A 21,788-nucleotide genomic window follows, 5' to 3' on the forward strand; every position below is an offset into this window, starting at 1 on the left:
CAGAGTGCTTAGCTCAGTGCCTGGCACATTGTAAATACAACGTAATTTTATATAGGTATAATTTAGATAAAGTCTGATACATTTAGCCAGACGATAAGACTTTATTATCTAAAGGCAAAATGATGTCATCAAGCTACAATCTTGAATATGCAGTCTTTTTCTGAGCAATTCAAATATTTCATGGAAAATATTTTTTTGCATTCATATTGTTTTATATGATAGAAAGTAGGACAGTTTGAGAAAAGTGTAACAGGCCAGAGGATGAAACATGTAAGAATTCCCAGAGGAATAACGCGACTGGAAGAGGAAAGAAAAGCGGAGGTGGGCTCCCTGGTGGCATTTTCTGCCTCTGGGAGGGGGTTATTCTGGAAGGGGCAGAGAATACCATCCTATATTGTCTGACACTCAGGATAAGGTATAAGATCGTCAAGCGAGCTGAACGATAATCCTATTTTGCCTCTTTTGTATACTGTACCGTTTAAAAAGCATTTTCACACACCCTATCTCCTGTGATCCTTGCAACAGCCTTAGTGGGTAGGCAGGGCTGGTATCAAGGTCCCCTCCCCTCTGACTAAGATTCCATAGAAAAGGGGCCTTGCACAAGTTTACGCAGAGTTTAGTCTAGAGTGTTCTCCGTAACATGCCCCTTTATCCCTTGACACCTTCACTCCTTCGGCAAGCATTTCCTGAACTCCAGGATGAGGTCAGGCTAACACGTTAAACCCGTCCCAACGGCATACGCTGCATGCACTAGCTCAGGGGACCGAGAAGCCCACCGGAGACATGCCGGAGACAACGTCTCGGGTCCGCCGGGTACCGAACACGACAGCGTGCGCGCCTTAAAGCGCGGCTGACAGCGTCGGGCGCCTACGAGGGACCGTCCCGCTGGAGAGAGCAGGGGGCCGCCGTCCCGCGCCGGGGCCCGGCGGCCGGGCGGCCGGAGGTGAGCGAGCGGCGGCGCGGCCCCCGGGGAGGCGGGCCGCGCGCCGCTCTCCCCCGCGCGGCGCACCCCGGCGGCGCTGCCCGCGGCTCGGCGCCGCCCGCTCCTCCTTAACCCGCGCCGGGAGGCGGCGGCGGCGGCGGCCGGGCGGGCGGGGGAGGGGGAGGGGCGCGGAGCGCGGCGCGGAGGCCGGGGAGGAGCCGGGGCCTGCAGCGGAGCCGAGCCGAGCCCGAGCCCGAGCCGAGCCCTGACACTGTCCGTCCGCCTTCAGGCTCCCCGGGAGCCCGGACTGGCCGCAGCCCGAGAGGTGGCAGCGCCGGGGGCCTCACGCGCCGGAGGGAGCGGACCGGACGGGACGGGACTAGAGGAGGCGCTGCCGCCACAGTGGCCGGGGACCGGCGACGGGAGCCGCGGCCTCCCGGACCCTGCTGCTCAGGCCAGCTCAGGGAGAGCGGGGAGTAGGAAAACCCCACCCTCGGGGGCACCCCCGGAGCGGAGGCGGGAGCGGGGACGGGGAGCAACCTCTCTCCCGGCCGGAGGGAAGACCCTCACCACTCGGGCGAGGCAAGGGAGAGACCCCTGGAGGGGAGACTCTCTCCTTCGTAGGGGCGTAGGGGCGAGGAAAACCCCCATCCTGGCCCGGGGATAGACCTCCAGAAGTAGAAAGGGGTGATCTTACTAAAGGAAGCAGACCGAGTGAGACCGCCCCAGCGTGCCTCCACCCCTCCAAACGCACACTCTCAGCAGTTCAGGACTTTTCGAGGCGAAGAGAAAAGGGGGAAATGCCTATGGAGTAGGCGCCCTGCATCCTATCCAGTACTCACGGGGGAGAGGAGTCCTTGCATTCAGAAGCGGGGGACCCTCCAGGGACAGAAGAGGAGTCGGCTTTCAGCCTTTCAGGAGAGGGGAAGAACTGTCCCCTCAACTTCCTTGTACCTAGACAGTGGAACAGGGCAGAGCCCCTCCGCTCAGATCTCCAGCAGACACAAGGAGCCCTCCACTCCCGAAGGATCCACTTTGGGGGGGAGGGGGACTCCCCCAAGGGGGAGGAGACAACTCCTGGTTGGGAGAGGCTCCTCCCCTCCTCCCCAGGGGAACAGGCAGGGTGTGGGGGGTGTGCCACCTTCCCCAGGTAGGACCTCCTTCTCCCCCTCCCCCTCCCCCTCCTCCCTCCGCTCCTCACCTTCAGGGGACCCGGTTCCCCTCCCCAGCTTGGGATGCTCAGCCAAGTACCGGAAGAGCCACCGAGGATGACACGCTTCATCTGCCTTTGAAGAGGGGAGTCCCTCCAACCCCAAACTCCAGTACCAGGTGGTTCCCTCCCTTTGCTGGGGGAACCTTGGAGACAGGTTAGTGCTCTCTTTCACCTTCTCTGTCCTCTTTAGGTACTAGTGGGTGTAGGGGCTGAGCTGGTGGCTCGTGGGTTTCACTGCTGGGGAAGGTAGAGTAATAACTCCGAGAATCCTCAGGGCAGTGTGTTCTGAGGAAGCTCTCGGATTCAAACTGACATCTTGCCGCCCAGGCTCTGGGAAATGGGCTTCTTTAGCGTTTGAGGACTAGATGGATGGGATTCATTTGAGGTCCCTGGGGAAATGTACGTTTTCATGCTGACGGCAGAGGAAGATCAGCAAACACCTGCATTTTCACAACGCCATCCATACGGTGTAATAATGATGGACACATCCCAACCGGACTCCTATACCCTCCTCCGTTTGGGGGCTTTTTTCACCCCAGAGTGGGCCCGCCCCAAAGTCATTGTGGCATCCCAGAGCCTGAACCTGACTAGCCTCCATTGGCATTGCATTTTCTTACCTTGGAACCCTGCCTCAGCTTAATGTCCAGCAGAGTGTTTTCTCCCACCCCTGTGGTTACCGTCTCCTGGACAAGGTGATCAGCCTGTCCCCACTCACCCTTCCTAGACACCAGGAGGCCTTCTCTTGTGACATTCCCATTCCTGGATGGAATAAAATCTTCTGGCAATAAACTCCAAAGGGAAAAGGGACAGCCCGCACGTCCCAAGGCAAGAAGAAAGGGTGTAGGGAAGTCTAACTCCTGGGTTGAAGTTCCTCCCTGGGGCTGGCCCCGTACCACTGCCCCTGTGCCCTCCGCAGCTCCTGCCCTACACTGACAGGTCCTCAGGAAAAGGTAGATCCCGGATAGGAAGAGAGGGGTGCTGCTGCCTAGCCTCCTTCCACTCTTCCATCCGAATCAGTTGACCACCAGGGAGATTTGACCTCTGATGAGTTTTCTTTCAGAAGAGCACCTAACAGCTTCATCTTGTCCCTTCCTGTTTCTTGTTCGGTTCCGTGTCTCTGGAAGCTTATATTGTTTTCTCTCACGAGACATGAGCAGGAATCATCAAAGCCCAGACTCTTCAGAAAAGGCAGGAGAACTGTGCCAGGAAATCCCAATAGCAGAACCGGAGGGGGGCGCTGCGATCAGCAGTATGTCTTTCAGCCCGGGGTCGCTAGCTTTCCTGTTGTGCCATTTGTATCTACCTCATCATCTGCAGGCACCTCACAGCCAAACCAAGTGGGAGGCTTCATCCTACGTGATTTTGGTGTTTTCTTCTTCTTTCTCTGTCTGAGCCGTGGGGGAATGCCTGAGTCCCTAAATGCACGTACTTGGTCCTGGAAGCTACCGGCTAGTCGTGTATGAGGGCAGGGTTACGATCCGGCTTTCTACGGCTGTGCTATAGAAGGGTGTGCACGTGTTTCTTAATTCAGGTGAATGTGGCTCCTCTGTGTTTCGAGTGGTTACGTGTGTGTGGAGACAGTTACGCATGTACTTTTCACACGAAACCTCCAATCACCCAGAATCCTATGTTTCTGGTAGGCCTCTAGAAGCAGGTGCTCCTGTGCAAGGACCTAGAGAAGGTGCTGGTCAGGATGCTCTGCTTGGAGAAAAGGCTCGGCCTGCCCTGGCCCGTGGGAACCCTCATGAATGGCTGCATGAAAGTCATCTCCTGCGGCAGGGCAGCTCAGGGTCAGCCTGGGGGCCACTTCTTCTAGAACTAGCAGGAGAGTTTAATTCCTTTTTTTTTTTTTTTAATGTTTATTTATTTTTGACAGAGAGAGACAGAGCATGAGTGGGGGAGGGGCAGAGAGCGAGAGGGAGACACAGAATCGGAAGCAGGCTCCAGGCTCCGTGCTGTCAGCACAGAGCCCGACGCGGGGCTCGAACTCATGGACGGTGAACTCATGACCTGAGCCGAAGTCGGACGCTCAACCAACTGAGCCACCCAGGCGCCCCGAGTTTAATTTCTGATGTCTCTGGTCTCAAAAGCATGAGGATCCTTGGCTCTCAACTCTAGGACTCCCTCCCCCACCTCTTGAAAAGAGCCGACTGTGGTGTAATAGCAGCTTATTTCTTTACAAAGTGCTTTCCCAGACGCTGGAATGCAACCTGTTGAATGGCTCAGGGCAAACCACGTCCCAGAACTACCAGGTGTCCCACCACCGCACCGTGTAACGGCCCGGCCGGGACTGGGTTTCCCTAATTCTCCCTGCCTCTGTGGAATCCGTTAGAAGCAGATGGCTGTGGGCCTGGATTTAGCTACGATTCGGAAAGGGCCGTTTTCCAGATCGTGTCTTTTACGACGAGACCTGGTTCTTGCTGAAAAACAAGAGATGATACGCCCTCATTCCTTCATCTTCGGAGTTTACTTCATCCTGGCCTCGGTCAGCACTGGGGTGACACGATCCCCCAAGGAAAAGTTTGGGGTTCTGACATCCCGAAAGCTACTGAAAGCTCAGCACAGGTTTTGTAAACCGTGGCGGGCTTTGCTGCTTCCAGTCTTACCTCTCTGGTCTGTTTTCTAGTTTCTAATTTCTAATATTCTCTCCCCTCCTGCCCCATTAAAAAAAAAAAATAGCTATACTTACATAACACATGCTAAATACTTTGAAAATATCAACTCGAGGCTATCGTCACAACAACCCTATGTAGGTGCAGTTATCATCTCTATTTTATAGAAGAAGAAACTGCAACACAGAGAGGTTAAGTAACTTGCCTGCGCTGGCACAGCCAGTGGGTTGTGGAGCCAGGCTTGAAACCCAGGCGGCCTGGCTGGTAATTGGTAATGTGGTAAACTTAACCACTGCTCTGTTAGTTTTGGCATTCTGTACGTGGCAGGGAGTTATCGCTCCTTAATGCCTGACCTGGCACCATACAGGGAACAATTATTGGCCTTTCAGATAAAGCGGGAAGAAAACCGTGGCTCTTATTTGGGATCTTACATGTCTCATCCAGGATCAGTCTTCCGCTCCAACAGAGTGTCTTTCGGTTTTTCTCAGCCTTTCCCCCAGTACTGTAGTCTTCCTTAGAGGTCCTGTGGATCTGATGGAGCCTGCCCTCTGGCTGCCTTTCCCAGTTTCTATGGGTATTTCCTTTCAGTCTTCCAGCGCGCAGAGAAGAATGTAGCCTGACTCAGGTTCTGCCCAAGCCCAGTGGCACGAGGCCCACCTGGAGAGAGAGGTCTGGGTAACTAGGTTGGTCGGACTGAGACATGGAAGTACCTCTTGTTTGCTTTTCTAATAATAGCCTTGAACATTAGCCTCGTGCCATTATTTTGGGGAGCATGGAATGCGTGGCAGCCACGAGCTCGTTAAGCTTCATTCACTTCCCTCCAGGGAGGAAGCTTTGGCAGTGTTTATGACTCCATCCCTTTTATTGAAGGGGGAAACCGAGGCATCAGGACTTCAGGGAGCAAGGGGTGGTTCGGGACATTTAGTGTTGGTGAGTCAGTGTCAAGGTGGGGAATAGAACCGAGGAACCTCAGTCTCTGAGATCCTATGCATTAGGCTGCCCTTCAAGAATGGGGAAGTGGCGAGGGCAAGGAAGTCAGATGGGTAAAGGGAGAATGGTGCGAAAAGATCAGAAGGACCTTTTGCTGCAAGCGTCTTGTAACTGGTAAGGTTAAGATATATTTTGAGCGCTGGGTGGTATCTGGAGGGCTGACCGGGAGGCTGCTGCCGAGAGGTTAAATTTAACCTCTCCTAACCTGCTTGCCGGGTTGTGGAGAGGGCAGGGCACAGAACAACTAGCAAAAGGCTGAGAGTGCTTCCCCTTCTGGAATTCACGGTGATCGGCATGTGCCACACGGGTTCTGTAAACCACTTGAAATTTACTCTGTAGATTGTCCCTGTCCAACGTGGGGAGACTTTCAAATGAAGCATCCTGGAAGTCTTCTGTGTTCTTAAGATGAGGTTTCCTAGGGATCTTGAGCAGGAGATAATGGGGGATTCTTTACAGGCCTCCCCCCACCCCCAACCTTTCTGGGGAGGATCCAGGGGAACTCTGGTCCTTGAGAACCTGCTGATTGTCATGTTACTGTTCAGCTGGGAAAACCCAGCTGTAGGACCGATTATTGCCCCAGGTGCCCTGCTTTATCCCAGATGTTACGGAGTTTTGACTTACTAATGTGCTAGGAGTCTGACCCGTCCTGGAATGATTAGATGTCCCGATCAGTTCCCAAGTTTCCATGATTTTTTTTTAAATGTTTATTTATTTATTTTGAGAGAGAGAGGGAGGGGGAGAGAGAGAGAGAGAGAGAGAGAGAATCCCAAGCAGGCTTTATACTGTCCATGCCAAGCTCCATGCGGGGCTCGATCTCATGAATCATGAGATCATGACCTGAGCTGAAATCAAGAGTTAGATGCTCAACCGACTGAGCCGCCGAGGTTTCCATGATTTTAAGGCCAGATGGTAGCGGTGGGCTGAAAAGGAGGATGGTGGGGAGAGAAGCTGAGGGTGAAGGGGAAGCCCCTTCATGATGCTATTTATAAACATAGCCTTTTTTTTTTTCCTTCCTCCTGTCAACAGTTCTTGGGTTTCAACTGGGTCTCTTGCTGCTCAGTCCCCTGAGGCACTAAGGTGTTTCCCTCAGCATTGTGGAGTGGGTGTGTCGCTGGTGAGGCCCACAGCACGGGGGACATGTGTGTACATGCAAAGATCGAGTGGGCGGGGACCTGGGGGGTGGGGTGGGGAAGAGGGACACGAGTGAGAACTCTGACCCTGAGGAGAAAGGGTGAATCTCAAGGGGAAGGGTCACCGGTCGAAGAGTGAGCTGACGGCCTGAAGGGTGTGTTGGAGTCCGGAGAGAGGGTTCGGCGGTCGTATCTGGGGTTGAGCTTTTTTACCTGCAAAGTGTGTGGATTTGTGTGTGCCATGCTTGTGCATATTATCCGGGTGCGGATTTAGAGATCACATACGCGATGTGTTTCTGCCCAGGATTCTGAATGCTGAGGCGTGCCAGCCCCGGCTCCTCGCGACAGATGCCCTGGTGGGACTGTCAGCAGGGGCACGAGAAAGAAACACCGGCCCTCATCTCCCGGGCGGTGCAGGCACAAACCGGTCAGGCAGCAAGTGCTCCAGGGGCTTGCCGGCATGGGCCGTAGGGGAGCGCCAAATGGCTACCAAGCGCTTCCTGCCAGCCTTTCTAGACCCTGCAGTACAGGCAGCACCCGGCGTTCTTCACCTTCCCCCGCGGAGACGTCACTCTAGCTACACCTCTCCGCCAGCAGGAGCGCCCAGGCGGTGTGGGTGGCAGCAGGGTGTGCAAACATCAGGCGTGGGCGGTCTGGCAGCGCCAGGAGTTTGCACGGAGGTGCAGCGAGCGTGTGTGTGTGCCTGGCTGGGAAGGAAGGAGAGAGGAGGAGGGCGGGAGAAGGGGAGCCAGCTCTTGGCCCCGGAGTGGCTATTTTTAGCCGGGCTATCTGATTGTTACCGGTGTGCACGCAGCCTGGTGTCTCCCGGGCTCCTTGAAGCCCGGCGGGCTGAGAGGTGGGAGGTCCTTGCTGATGCCTTCTTCCTGGTGTTGGTTTGGTGTCTGTGGGCGGGAGCTCGCCAGGGGTAGCCTTAAAGGTGCGAGGGCAGCCCTACTCAGGATCTGTTGCCTCTGTGTGTGACTTTGTGCTCTGCTGGTGATGTACGTTGTGTAGCCGATTGCGATCTCTGGGGACGTGGGCCACCGTTTGCGTGTGTGTTTCGCGTCCGATCTGCCCTTTGCTGGTTGTCCTATGCAATTTATGCTTGGGATATATCTCATGTGCCTCAGGTGCGCATGTGTGGGAATCAACAGGGTGCGTGCTCAAATAGAGCTGACAGAAAACATCGTTAGAAGTGTCGGTGTGTGCTTCGTTAGTGTGCATTTGTGTTTACTCAGACTGTTTTTCTTTACATGTTCACTTGTGCTATCTATCGGGGATGTTGTATGTAATCAAACAAGCGTCACATGATCGCAGAGTAGACTTTGGCTGCTTTTACCTGGTATATGAAGTTTTTGTTTTTGTTTTCTTAATTACATAGTTTAAAATGTTATGTTGCAGGGTTTCAAGTAAGGAGGATGGAGGGAGTAGCTCAATTCCGTGGGTGGTTTGATATCTCTCTTAGTCCTGAAGGAAGGGAGGGAGTCCTATTGGCTTGTCCTACGTTAAGATGTAAGGTAAGTACCAATCTGTCATCCGATGGACGATTGGTGATACGTTGTTCGGGGGCTTTGGGAACACTTGGTTGAGGGCCTTCCCATGACAGTCTCCTGTGGGAATTATAGTGCGAAGAAACTCTACTTCCCTGAAAGCGCAAAGATTTGAATATTATTTGCCGCTAGTAAGCAGAGGTACACTCCCCTATTCTATTTTCCTCTCCCCTTTGTTCTCTTCTGTGCAGAACCCAGAAGTACCATGGCTTCTGACCTAGAGAGTAGCCTCACCTCCATAGACTGGCTCCCCCAGCTGACCCTTCGAGCTACCATTGAGAAGCTTGGGAGTGCCTCCCAGGCCGGGCCTCCAGGTGGCGGCCGCAAGTGCCCGCCGGGCTCACCCACAGATCCTAATGCCACCCTGAGCAAAGACGAGGCAGCTGTCCACCAGGATGGCAAACCACGGTACAGCTATGCCACCCTCATCACCTATGCCATCAACTCCTCTCCTGCCAAGAAGATGACCCTCAGCGAGATTTACCGCTGGATCTGTGACAACTTCCCCTATTACAAGAACGCTGGCATCGGTTGGAAGGTGGGATGGCTTCTGTAGCCTGCGCTTATTTTCAGCCCTTGACAACCTTTTCCTCGACTTTTGTTTCTTCCTATAACCTGGTCCGGTTCGCTCTGACCTGTTTCAGAGATGTGCGAACTTAAAAATCTTATCATTTCCCATCCCCTACTCTTTTTCAGAGTTGAACAACTTTCATAAGGTATATCAGGGGAACTCCAAGGGATACCGAGCTACTGAGTGTAGTTATGAGGACGGCAGGATGCTTGTTGCTCGTCATACCCTCTTATCTTCTGAGTCCTCAAAAAGGAGATTCATTCATTTCACAAATGCTTATTGCCACGCTGCTATGTTCAAGTCACTGTGCAAGGCATGGCATTGCTCCTTCCTACCTAGAGGTAGGAGCCTCATCAGATTTCCAAAGCTTCATTGCACATAATCCTCATCTTTTGAAGAATCGTATGCCAATAATAATAATAATAATAATAATAACAATGTCCTTCACCAACACGTCATCCACCAAGCAAGTCCTAAGAGGATAAGTTGTTTGGCTGGAGCTAAAGGAGGAAGGAAACTCCTCTTCCAGGCAGAGAAGGAAGACTGATGTTCTCAGTCTTTTAGAAGCGCAACTCATCTGCCAATTGTTGAGTAGGACTGGGACTCTAACGCAGTTCTTTCGCTCTGCAAATCACCAGTTAATGTACAAACCAAATGATGAGCTGGAGACTATTAAAGGCGTTCAGGTTTTCCTTTATGGATATGCCCCCGCCACAGACCACAACCCCCAACCTCACCCAGCACACATAGGCAACATGGCTTCTTTCCTCCAAATGTGAGCATTCCGTGGGCGGTTGAGAAAACAAAAGGTGGACCTGTGCTGTTGTTTTGCTCCTAATTTATGTTTTGTTTTTATTTACATAAACCGTTTTCAAGTGTTATTCTTTGACCACGGATAGAATGAATTAAGAAACTGGACAGACGTGATTTCAAAAAGCATTTTTTTTTAATGTTTATTTATTTTTGAGAGAGACAGAGACCGCATGTGAGTGGGTTAGGGGCAGAGAGAGAGGGAGACACAGAATCCGAAGCAGGCTCCAGGCTCCGAGCTGTCTGTACAGAGCCCGACGCGGGGCTCAAACCCACGAACTGGGAGATCATGACCTGAGCTGAAGTCGGACATTCAACCGACTGAGCCACGCAGGCCCCCTGGACAGATGTGATTTTGAGGCGTTTATAAACCTATTTTCAGTTGGGTGGACAGATTGAAAAACTATATAATCAGATTATATACTTCTTTTATATACTGGAAGCACCTGGTGGTCAAGTTTATAGCCATTACCTCCCATCAGTTTGACTTCTGCATTTTCGTGTCTCATTGCTCTTGCTGTCTAGTAGGTAAGTTCCTCCATCAGTAAAGAGGTGCTCAGTTTGCTTGGTACTTGAACTTTATTAGTGTGTTATGTCCTTTGGTGTCCCTCTGTGTCCTATTGGAAAATTTTCTGCTTTACACAATGCTCAAAGCTAACTTGCTTCTCTGTTTCCCTAGAATTCAATTCGGCACAACCTTTCTCTCAACAAGTGTTTCCGGAAGGTGCCCAGACCTCGGGATGACCCTGGGAAGGTGAGACACTCCTGTAAGCATTGAAAGAAGGGGCAGGAAGGAGAGAGGAGTAGATGACAGCCCAGAGTCCTGTGGCTGTTTTAATTATCCAGAAGAGGAAATCATGTTAATTAGAGAAGCAGCTTTATTTTTTCTCAAAGGAACAGCGTGGCTATCAAGCTTGTGGGCCTCCACTGGCACGAGTGACTAAGAAAGATGCTGAAAGGGGCGCCTGGGTGGCTCAGTCGGTTGAGCGTCCAACTCCGGCTCAGGTCATGATCTCACGGTTCATGAGTTCAAGCCCCACGTCGGGCTCTGTGCGGACATCTGGGAGCCTGGAGCCTGCTTTGGATTCTGTGTCTCCCTCTCTTTCTCTGCCCCTCCCCAGCTTGCACTCTGTCTCTCCCTCTCTCAAAAATAAATAAACATTAACAAAAAAAAAAAAAAAAAATTAAAAAAAAAAGAAAGATGGTGAAATCTTATTTTTCAATAGACTTATTTTTGGTAAAGTTGACTTTAATGCTGTCTTTTTTAATGTGTGGTACTCTTTCTAGATGTAAAAGGTGGACTTCAGAACCTTTGTAGGAACTTTTCTGTACAAAAATCCCATGACTTTTATCTTTAAAGGGGAAAAGAAGGGGAAAAGAGACCAGTTTCTTCATTGGATCGATGTGGACACTAGAGTTCAGGAGAGCCTTGCCTCAGATCACTCAGAAGGGAAGGGTTGTGTCTGGACATTTCCAGCTCTTTGAACTAGATACCAATGTTTTGGCCCTCCAGAACAATCCAGGCCTATGTTTGGACCACTGGGCATACCTCTGACATACTCGTTGGGCTTTTAGGACATATTTACTCCTCAAAAATAGCCAGTTCCCTCAGGATTCTGTGTGATTCTTCAGCACAGAGCCCGACGCGGAGCTCGAACTCACGAACTGCGAGATCATGACCTGAGCTGAAGTCGGACGCTCAACCGACTGAGCCACCCAGGTGCCCCTCCTTTTTCTTTTCTTTTTTTTTCAAGTTTATTTAATTATTTTGAGACAGAGCGTGAGAGGGAGAGAGAGAATCCCAAGCAGGCTCCACACTGTGAGCACAGAGCCCAATGCAGGGCTTGAACTCAAAACCCTGAGATCATGACCTGAGGCGAAACCAAGAGTCAGACGCTTAACTGACTGAGCCACCCAGATACCCCTCTCCAGTTATTTTTCTTAATATCGCTAATTGTTGGTGAAAATTCTCCCAAATATCTACTTTACCAAAGGTGGGAATTTCCGTGTGTAATGATTTTGTTTTCTGTGGGGATGGGTTCTCCTTCCAGGGCTCTTACTGGACGATCGACACCTGCCCTGACATCTCCCGGAAGAGAAGACACCCTCCAGATGATGATGTAAGTCCCCACCTCGTGGGGAGGGGCTGCTTCTGCTCCACCTGCTCCTTCCGCATCCTTTCTTGTATCTTCAGTCCTTTTCTATGTTTGGGGCAAAGGAGGAATGCCTGCAGAGGTGAAACCATGGGTCTTGGGAGGATGTTTAGTTTCTACGTATAGATTTTGTTCTTTCACAATCCTTAGCTATCTCAAGACTCGCCAGAACAGGAGGCAAGCAAGAGCCCACGGGGAGGCATTCCAGGGAGTGGAGAAGCCTCACTGCCTTCCGAGGGGAATCCTCAGATGTCACTTCAGAGCCCCACATCTATCACCAGCTACAGCCAGGTAAGAAGTAGAGGTGTCAGGTGCATAGGGATGGGTGGATGGGGGTGGGGGACAGTTGAATGGTTTCATATATCTGCCAGTTCAAAACTATGTATTGGGTATTTGTGATGCAGTAGGAGATAAATTGGGAAGGAAGGGGAAAGCACAAGAGGGAAGCTGAGAGATAGACGTAACAGAACTTGGAGAATGATCAGGGGGAATAAAGTGGTAAGAAGAGAAGAAGGGGAGCCAGAAGGTTAGGAGAAGGGAAGATGGATGGAACATAAGAAAAGGGCTAGAGGTAATCGTGGTAGGAATAAATGAGGCAGAAGGAGAAAGTGATGTTCATTCACTGAAAAGTCAGGAGAGGATGACGACAAGCCAGAGAGCTTGGTGACCATTCAAGGGCTGTTTTGGTCCTTATTTAGGACACGCATCAAGTCTTTCTTACTCCTTTTTGCAGGGCACAGGATCTGTGGATGGCGGAGCAGTGGCAGCCGGGGCTCCAGGCCGAGAAAGCGCTGAGGGTCCCCCTCCCCTGTATAATACCAACCATGACTTCAAGTTCTCCTACTCAGAGATCAATTTTCAGGATCTAAGTTGGTCCTTTCGCAACCTCTACAAATCCATGCTGGAGAAATCTTCCTCCTCTCAGCATGGTGAGTCTGCACTTGGGATGAGAGCATGAACGTCTTCTGCTTATACTTGTACTTCTGAATGGGTGGTGACGTTCTCTTCTCTCCCATCTGTCTTATTTTTTTTTTTAATGTTTCTTTATTTTTGAGAAAGAGACAGAACATGAGCGGGGGAGGGGCAGAGGGAGAGGGAGACGCAGAATCCGAACCATGCTCCGGGCTCTGAGCTGTCAGCACAGAGCCCGATGCGGGGCTTGAACCCACAGACTGTGAGATCATGACCTGAGCTAAAATTGGACGTTTAACTGACTGACCTACCCAGGCACCCCTTTTTAGTTTTTTTTTTTTTTTTTTTTTTAATTTTTTTTTTTTCAATGTTTTTAATTTATTTTTGGGACAGAGAGAGACAGAGCATGAACGGGGGAGGGGCAGAGAGAGAGGGAGACACAGAATCGGAAACAGGCTCCAGGCTCCGAGCCATCAGCCCAGAGCCTGACGCGGGGCTCAAACTCACGGACCGCGAGATCGTGACCTGGCTGAAGTCGGACGCTTAACCGACTGCGCCACCCAGGCGCCCCCCCCTTTTTAGTTTTTTAAAAAATGTTTATTTTTGAGAGAGAGAGAGCATGCAAGTTGGGAAGGAGGAGAGAGACAGGGAGACAGAAGATCTGAAGTGGGCTCTGTGTTGACAGCAGAGAGCCCCGTGTGGGGCTTGAACTCACCTGAGCTGAAGTCTGATGCTTAACCAACTGAGGCACCCTGGTGTCCCTTTTTCAACTTTTTAATGTCTATTTATTTATTCTGAGAGAGAGAGAGAGAGAGAGAGAGAGCAAGCACGAGAAGCAGGAGGGTGTTCTGCTGGTGTCCCTTTTTCAACTTTTTAATGTCTATTTATTTATTCTGAGAGAGAGAGAGAGAGAGAGAGAGAGCAAGCACGAGAAGCAGGAGGGACAGAGAGAGAGGGAAAAAGAGAATCTCAAGCAGGCTCTGTGCTGCCAGCACAGAGCCCCACATGGGGCTCGATTTCACGAACTGGGAGATCGTGACCTGAGCCGAAATGAAGAGTTGGATGCTTAATCCGCTGGGCCACCCAGTCGCCCTGGCCTTTTATCTTATTTTTAATACAAGGGGAGGGTGGTCACTGGTCAGGGGAAGCATCTCATAAAATAAAATTATTTGGAGCCCAGCTCTTCTGGCTTAGTTCTGAAGGACAGCCGTTTCAAGAGGCAGGCTAGGTTATTAGCTTCAGAAAGTGAGTTGGAGGGATTCCCCTTTCCAGACGAAGGGCAGTGACTTTATGGCTGAACGCAGGTCATTTAGAGGATGGCCACGAGGGGGCAGCAGTGGTATCCTTACCCTCAGAACTCGTTATATTGTGAGATAATTTTTTAGCATTTTTATATTTATGTTGATTTTTAGTAGGAAAAATTTCAAACATCTGCAAAACTAGAGAAAACTGTATAATAAACCCTTACGTTTCCAACTTTAGCACAGACCAGTTTTAACAGCTACCAATGTATGTTTTTAGTTAATTAATTTATTAAAACTTTTTTTTAAAGTTTCTTTATTCATTTGAGAGAGAGAGGGGACACAAGCAGGGGAGGGGCAGAGAGGACAGACAGCATCTGAAGCAGGCTCTGTGCCATCAGTGCAGAACTGTGAGTTCACAGCTGAGATCAAGAGTTGAATGCTTAACCAGCTGAGCCACCCAGGCACCCCTGTTTATTTTTGAGAGCGGGAGAGTGCACGTGTGTGAGCAAGAGAGAGGCAGAGAGAGAGGGAGGGAGAGAATCCCAAACAGGCTCCATGCTGTCAGCAAGGCTCAAAACCACAAACCATGAGATCATGACCTGAGCCGAAACCAAGAGTCAGACTCTTCACTGACTGAGCACCTAGGCGCCCCTAACAGCCACCAGTATTTTGTTCAGCTTGTTTCATTTACCACCCAGCTTTTTTTTTTTTTTTAATTGGAGTAATTTAATGAACTTCTCAGACATATCATCCCGCCTATAGATACGATATCAGTATGCATCCTTAATGATGAAGACTTGGTTATCGGGGGAGGGGCAGGAGAGAGGGAGATACAGAATCGGAAGCAGGCTCCAGGCTCTGAGTTGTCAGCACAGAGCCCGACGCGGGGCTTGAACTCACGAACCATGGGATCGTGGCCTGAGCCGAAGTCAGACGCTCAACCTACTGAGCCACCCAGGTGGCCCGCTGTTAACACAATTAATAATACTTCCTTAATATCAGTCCATACTCAATTTTCCCGCATTACCACAGGAGAGTAATGTAAAGTTTTTACTGGAAGGCTCCTTGAGAGATCATCTGGTCCAGCCCTCTGTGATTCCTGTATGTTTCTGTTTTTTAAAGAAATTAGAGGTGGGGGCCAAGGCTTCAGCTCCAAGATTCTATCCCCCCTTTACCCGAGGGATGAGTCCAAGGCAGATGATTGGTTGATCAGAAGTGGGGAGCAGGGAGGGGCTCTCTGAAATAAAGCGAACAGTGAGATTGAGTAAGGACTACAGTATTCACTCAAGTTTAATTGTGGCTGAAAACCCTTAGCCTCAGTGTCTACTTCTTTCCTGCCCAGTGTGTGTGAGAAGTTAATCCAGCCTTACTCGACGCCTCACCCAACCCCATTTGTTGATAGTGAACCCGAGGTGGTGGTAACAGCAGAAGAGTGTAGACATAGTAAGGAAGAGGAGAGAATAGATGCCCAGTGGCTTTATATTTATTTATTAAAAAAAATTTTTTTTAATGTTTGTTTATGCGAGTGGGGAGAGGCAGAGAGAGAAGGAGACACAGAATCGGAAGCAGGCTCCAGGCTCGGAGCTGTCAGCACAGAGCCCGACGTAGGGCCTGACCTCATGAACTGTGAGATCGTGACCTGAGCTGAAGTCAAACACTCAACCGACTGAGCCACCGCACCCCAATGGCTTTATTTATGATTTACTATTTTTGGTTAATGCTTATTTATTTTGAGAGAGAGAGAGAGTGGGGCAAGGGCAGAGAGAGAGAGAGAGGGAGAGAGAGAATCCCAAGCCGGCTCTGCACCGTTAGCGAAGAGCCCGATGCAGGGCCTGAACCCGCGAACCGTGAGGTCATGACCTGAGCCAGGATCAGGCGTCAGGCGCTTAACCGACTGAGCCACACAGGTGCCCTATAATTTACTTTTTTTTTTTTTTTTAATGTTTATTTTTGAGACAGAGACAGAGCATGAACGGGGGAGGGTCAGAGAGAGGGAGACACAGAATCCGAAACAGGCTCCAGACTCTGAGCTGTCAGCACAGAGCCCGAGGCGGGGCTGGAACTCACGGACCGCGAGATCATGACCTGAGCCGAAGTCGGACGCTCAACCGACTGAGCCACCCAGGCGCCCCTATAATTTACTTTTTAAACTCCACCTGATTTCTGACTTCTTTTGAGACCATGGTTCCGGGCCTCCTGCCAGGTCTCCGAAGAATAGCACAAAGAGGCACATGCTGGTCTTTTTGCTGAAATTTCAGCAGTTGCCACGCTGTCGAGGCCCTCCCTCTGTCTGTGAAACCTGCAGAGGTGGGGGAGCGGTGGGAGGCAGACGGGGCCCAGGGGACCCTTGCTGTCCCAGAACGCCCTTACCCTTTGAAGCCTGGGGTTTCTGGCCTCCCACCTCCAGCCCGTGGAAATCCCTCTTGGCCGAAAAATGCGTTGCCCCATTGGCTCTCCTGCTTGCTCCCGCCCCGCAGGCTTTTCGTCTCTCCTGGGGGACATGCCGCCCTCCAACAACTACTACATGTACCAGCAGCAGCCGCCGCCACCTCAGCAGCAGCAGCAGCCGCCGCCACAGCCGCCACCCCAACAGTCCCAGCCGCAGCAGCAGCAGCAGGCAACGGCCCAGGGCCCCTCGACCGTCGGGGGCGCGCCCCCGCTGCACACCCCGAGCCCGGATGCTTGTACCCCCCCAGGGGGGAAGCAAGCTGGGGCTGAGGGCTATGGGCCTCCCTCCGTGATGGCCATGCACCCACCCCCACTGCAGCACGGAGGCTACCGCCCGCACCAGCACCACCCGCACGCCCATCCTGCCCAGCCACCGCCTCCGCCGCCACAGCAGGCACCAGGCCAGGCTCCTGTCAATAGTACTGGCTTCGGTGAGTAAGGACGTGCCGGGAGGCCCCGCGGAGGGCCGACTGACCCTCCTCTCCCCCCGGTTCGGACTGTCGCCTGGAGATGCGGTCGGTTCGGAAGTTATGGTTCGCTCCTCTGAGTGAGCCGAAGTTGCCACCTGGGGCTCTGTCTTCTGGAATTCTCGGACCAGCCTCGATTGCTGGACGTAGTCTCTGGCCTGCCCGTGAGGCTGCCCATCCCTAGAGCGCCGGTAGCTCTACCAGTCCTCAGTCTCCAGGGAGGGAGATTGCGAGATGGTGTTTGTGATGTGATTGAGGACCTGGCATGCGGGCGGCCCACCGTCGGCTGGCTGCCGGCTTACCCTTCCCTCCGTTTCTTACCCACTTGCCCCTTCTCTCTCCAGCCTTTCCTCCTGACTGGTGCTGCAATATCGACTCCTTAAAGGAAAGCTTTAAGATGGTGAATCGGCTCAACTGGTCCAGCATTGAACAGTCACAGCTCTCAGGTTAGTGGTGAAAAGGTGGTGACCGGAGGGCAGGGGAAGACAGTGTTAGCAGAAAACCCAGTAGGAACCAGAACCAGAAGGGGAAGTTTGAGGGTGAAGGACTCCACTGCTTCCCCTCCATATTTCACAGGGTGGACGATGCCGATGTTCTTTTCAAAGTAATTGTAATTAATTTTGCCTTAACGCACTCAAAGTATGGCGGTGTTTTTATCCTAGCCACTTCTGTCCCCGGAGAGGGAAGGCTGTCAGGAATTCAGAGACCTGGACCACCATTTTGCAGTTTTTTTGTTTGTTTGTTTATTTTACATTTATTTATTTTTGAGACACAGAGTGAGTCACAAGCACAAGTGAGACACAGAGCACAAGTGGGGGAGGGGCAGAGAGAGAAGGAGACACAGAATCTGAAGCAGGCTCCAGGCTCCAGGCTCCGAGCAAGCGTCCAGCACAGAGCCCGACGTGGGGCTCGAACCCACGAACCGTGAGATCATGATCTGAGCCGACGGCGGTCACTTAACCGACTGAGCCACCCAGGCGCCCCGCCATTTTGTAGTTTTGTCACCGCTTACTACCGGTGTGACTACGGCTAATTCACTCACTCACTCACTTGGAAATTTTCTTTTCTTTACCAGTACGATGGAAGTTATAAGAAGAATTTAGTAAGGAACAACTAGAAGAAGAAGAGTTTGAAAACGTAGAGCCCCAAGAGATGTCAATTACTGCTGGCAATGAGTATAGTCAGTGGTGTTGACTTATGATGTGGCTGGAACAGTGACGGGGGTAGATCTGGTAGGGGCTTGGGGACCTCTGCAGAGGGTAGCATTTCTTGCTTCTCTGTTTGCAGAACTGATGGAGTGTCTGCGACAGGCAGAGCAGAAGAACTGGAGCCTCGACCAGCATCACATTGCCAATCTGTGTGACTCGCTCAACCACTTCCTTACTCAGACTGGTCACGTGCCCCCCCAGGGGGGCTCCCACCGGCCACCAGCCCCTGCCCGTATCGCTGACTCCTGTGCCCTTACCAGCGGCAAGCAAGAGCCAGCCATGAACCCAGGTAGTGAACAAAGCAAGTTGCCAAGGGGGTGGAGCTTGTAATGAGAAGGGAGGGGGAGGCAGAGGGCAGAGGGGAATCGAGAAAAACTGTCTGATGGGCAGTGACCCATAGTTTGGCTGCTATGATGACTGACTGAACAGCTCTCGTGTCAGTAAAGTCCTATACGGAAAACCTGTGTGATTGCTTCGTACACCTTAATTTGGGAGACTAGAATTACTTAAGGAAAGGGAAGGGAAAGGGCCCATTCCAAATTTGTGTCTCAGCAACCCCTACCCGAATCATATCAGGTGGAGTTGAGATTCGCTAGTTACGTGAGCTTCAAACCAGTGAAATGAGGGATTCAACGATCACATTTCTATATTGGGTCATGCTTCTAATAGCTATGATATTTCACAGTTTTAGGGACAATTGGGGTGCCTTTTCACACGGAGTGGGGAAGACTGATAGCTCCTGCAGAAAGCCTTTACGCCTGCTGGAGCTACAGAACAGAGTAGGGAAGGGAGAAGACATTCAGAGGAGGAAGCACTACTCCCTTTCCTTTCTCTATTGGGCCCTCCTTCATTGAGTATAGTGAAGCATATTCAAGTAACTCAAATAATTCTTGTCTTGCTTTGGCAGTGAACTCTTATGTGCACCCACAAGCCCCCCACCTCTACCCTGGCCCGTCACCAATGTACCCGATCCCCACCCAGGACTCAGCAGCATACAATCGCCCAGGTAAGAGCCAGGAAGCTTTTTTCTCCAACAACCCAACACTGTCTACCCTGACGAGTTGTCTTGTTTTCCTCTGGCACTGAGCCTGCCTTCTCTTTCCTTTTTACCTGCCCCTGCTGGGAGTGGGTGAGCCTTCATGATTTCCAAGGCCAGAGGGCAGGCCCCTTGCTAGGGAGGTACAGGTCCTGGAAGCCTAAGGGAGACTGACTGACTTTATTTATTTATTTCTTAAAGTCTTTTTAAAAATGCTTATTTATTTTTGAGAGAGAGAGACTGAGTGTGAGTGGGGAGAGAGGGAGACACAGAATCCAAAGCAGGCTCCAGGCTCCGAGCTGTCAGCATAGAGCCCGATGCGGGGCTTGAACTCATGAACCATGGGATCGTGACCTGAGCCGAAGTCGGACGCCCAACTGACTGAGCCACCCAGGCGCCTCAAGACTGATTTGCTTTAAACGTAACTTGTGCCTGCAATAACAAAAGGAAGTAAAAGCATCCATATAAACAAAAGATGGAGAACATTTATGTCTAGCTTTGGAATCTAGATGGGAGATATGCTCAGGCAGTTAAAATGAACATGTTGTACAGATGTACCTGCTTTGTGCCCATGTCTGCATTCCTGTCACCCGGCTTCTAGTATCAGGGTCCTGGGACTGAACTATCTCTGTTGTGGGTGGGGGCGGGGTGGGGGGGAGTTGAAGGAAGACCGTAACTTGCCATAAATAGTATAAAATTAACTGGTTGTTCGCTTTTTCTTTCTTTATTTTTTTAAATTTTTTTTAACATTTATTTATTTATTTATTTATTTTTTATTTTTATTTTTTTTTTAATTTTTTTTTTCAACATTTTTTATTTATTTTTGGGACAGAGAGAGACAGAGCATGAACGGGGGAGGGTCAGAGAGAGGGAGACACAGAATTGGAAGCAGGCTCCGGGCTCTGAGCTGTCAGCACAGAGCCCGACGCGGGGCTCGAACTCACGGACCGCGAGATCGTGACCTGAGCCAAAGTCGGACGCTTAACCGACTGAGCCACCCAGGCGCCCCTAGTTGTTCACTTTAAATCACTATTATTTTCCCGCCTAACCCCAAGTGTTTTCAGTGTTTCGGGTGACATCTGACACTTTCTCCATGTGTTCCTTATCCGTGTAGTACATATACAAATTTCTGTTCTGTGATTTCATATAACAGTACATTCTGTGCATTTTTTTTTCATTGCTACGTGGACTTCATAAGTATAATTCTTAGTGCCTGCCTACTATGACATTGCCATGCAACCCTGTTTACTCTGGTTTATTTCCTGAGACCCAGCCGGAGTGGTGGCTAAGCAACGAAAATAACTCTGGGCTGATAAGGACAATAGTTTCTCCAGCCCTTCGTGGAATTATTTGGGGCGGAGCACTGCCTGTCTAGGTTGCGAGAATAGCTTCCCGTCCGCTCTCCTTTTAATTTCTTCCTGTCTTTCCGACAGCACACCATATGGTCCCTCGGCCACCGGTTCCACCTCCTGGTGCCAATGAGGAGATCCCTGATGACTTCGACTGGGACTTGATCACTTAGGGCATCACGGAGTGTGGCCACGAGCCCAAGGCTGGGTGGTGAAGTCTGGCAGTGGGGCAAGAGCAGCCCCAGCCCATCCCTTCCTCCTTGCCTGTATATAGTTATATATTCTCTTTTTTTCTTGCTCTGTCAGAGAAGCCACCGCAAGATGCTGCCGAAGATAACCCCCCCCCTTTCCTGCCTCCTTCTTCCTCTTTCTTCTTGTTTTTTTCCCCTAATTCTTTTATTATTATTCTTATTATGGTATTATTATTATTATTATTGTTATTATTATTATTGGTTATATGCTGTTCCCAGTCTCCTGTCCCTACTCCACGGACCATGTCCACCCCTTGCTAATTTAAAATCATCTGGCTGGAAGGGGAGTCCCCGATGGCTGCAGAGAAGGGTTTCCAACTTTGATTTACCTTTGTCTTTGAGAAACTCGATGCTAATCCCACCTTTTGGCCCTAAATCGTTTTCTGTTCCTGTCAGTTCAGTCCAGTCCTAGAGAAGCCACCTTATCGAGTAAAAGGGATCTGAAACACTGCTTGGCAGCCGCGAATTTGCAGGTTTTACTCAATGGTGCTAATTTTGTCCTCCGAGCTCTTCTTTGTCCCTTTATATCTCCAATCCTTCCTTCTGCCGAGCCTCACTCCCCATCAAGGGCAAGAGCGATGGAGGGTGACAATAAAATCCTAGTGGAATAAGAGGTCTGGGGTGGGTCGAATCAAGTACTGTAGAGGGGTGATAGAATATAAAACAGTCAGAAATTGGGTATATGCTACTAGAAACTTCCATTGGCTCATTCCTAGCCCTCTATCTATTGGGGATAGATTTGGTCTTGGCCAGAACTCTGCTTCTATGATAGGGACGAGGACAACCATTCAGTCTAGGTTGGGCTTTTAGGAGATGGCTTCAGTTCCACCCTTCTGAGTTTTCAAACATAATTTCCTCTGGAAATCCACTGTGGCTCTTATTTGCATTTACAAATGATCCTTCAATCCCTTTTGCCCATTCG

At 50.8% G+C, this 21,788-nt stretch overlaps 1 protein-coding gene across 1 annotated transcript; it reads left to right on the forward strand.

Annotated features, from left to right (window-relative positions):
* Window positions 1–1,169: 1,169 nt before the first annotated feature.
* Window positions 1,170–21,061, forward strand: FOXJ2 (forkhead box J2). Its single transcript, XM_058743791.1, has 11 exons — window positions 1,170–2,289; window positions 8,609–8,955; window positions 10,478–10,552; window positions 11,850–11,918; window positions 12,102–12,242; window positions 12,685–12,880; window positions 16,585–16,986; window positions 17,367–17,468; window positions 18,310–18,519; window positions 19,138–19,236; window positions 20,700–21,061. The coding sequence occupies exons 2-11, from the start codon at window positions 8,623–8,625 to the stop codon at window positions 20,786–20,788; spliced, it is 1,716 nt and encodes a 571-aa protein (XP_058599774.1). The 5' UTR covers window positions 1,170–2,289; window positions 8,609–8,622; the 3' UTR covers window positions 20,789–21,061.
* The last annotated feature ends 727 nt before the right edge of the window (window positions 21,062–21,788 follow it).

The sequence above is a fragment of the Neofelis nebulosa genome, chromosome 8, assembly GCF_028018385.1.
Source record: "Neofelis nebulosa isolate mNeoNeb1 chromosome 8, mNeoNeb1.pri, whole genome shotgun sequence".
Lineage (NCBI taxonomy): Eukaryota > Metazoa > Chordata > Mammalia > Carnivora > Felidae > Neofelis > Neofelis nebulosa.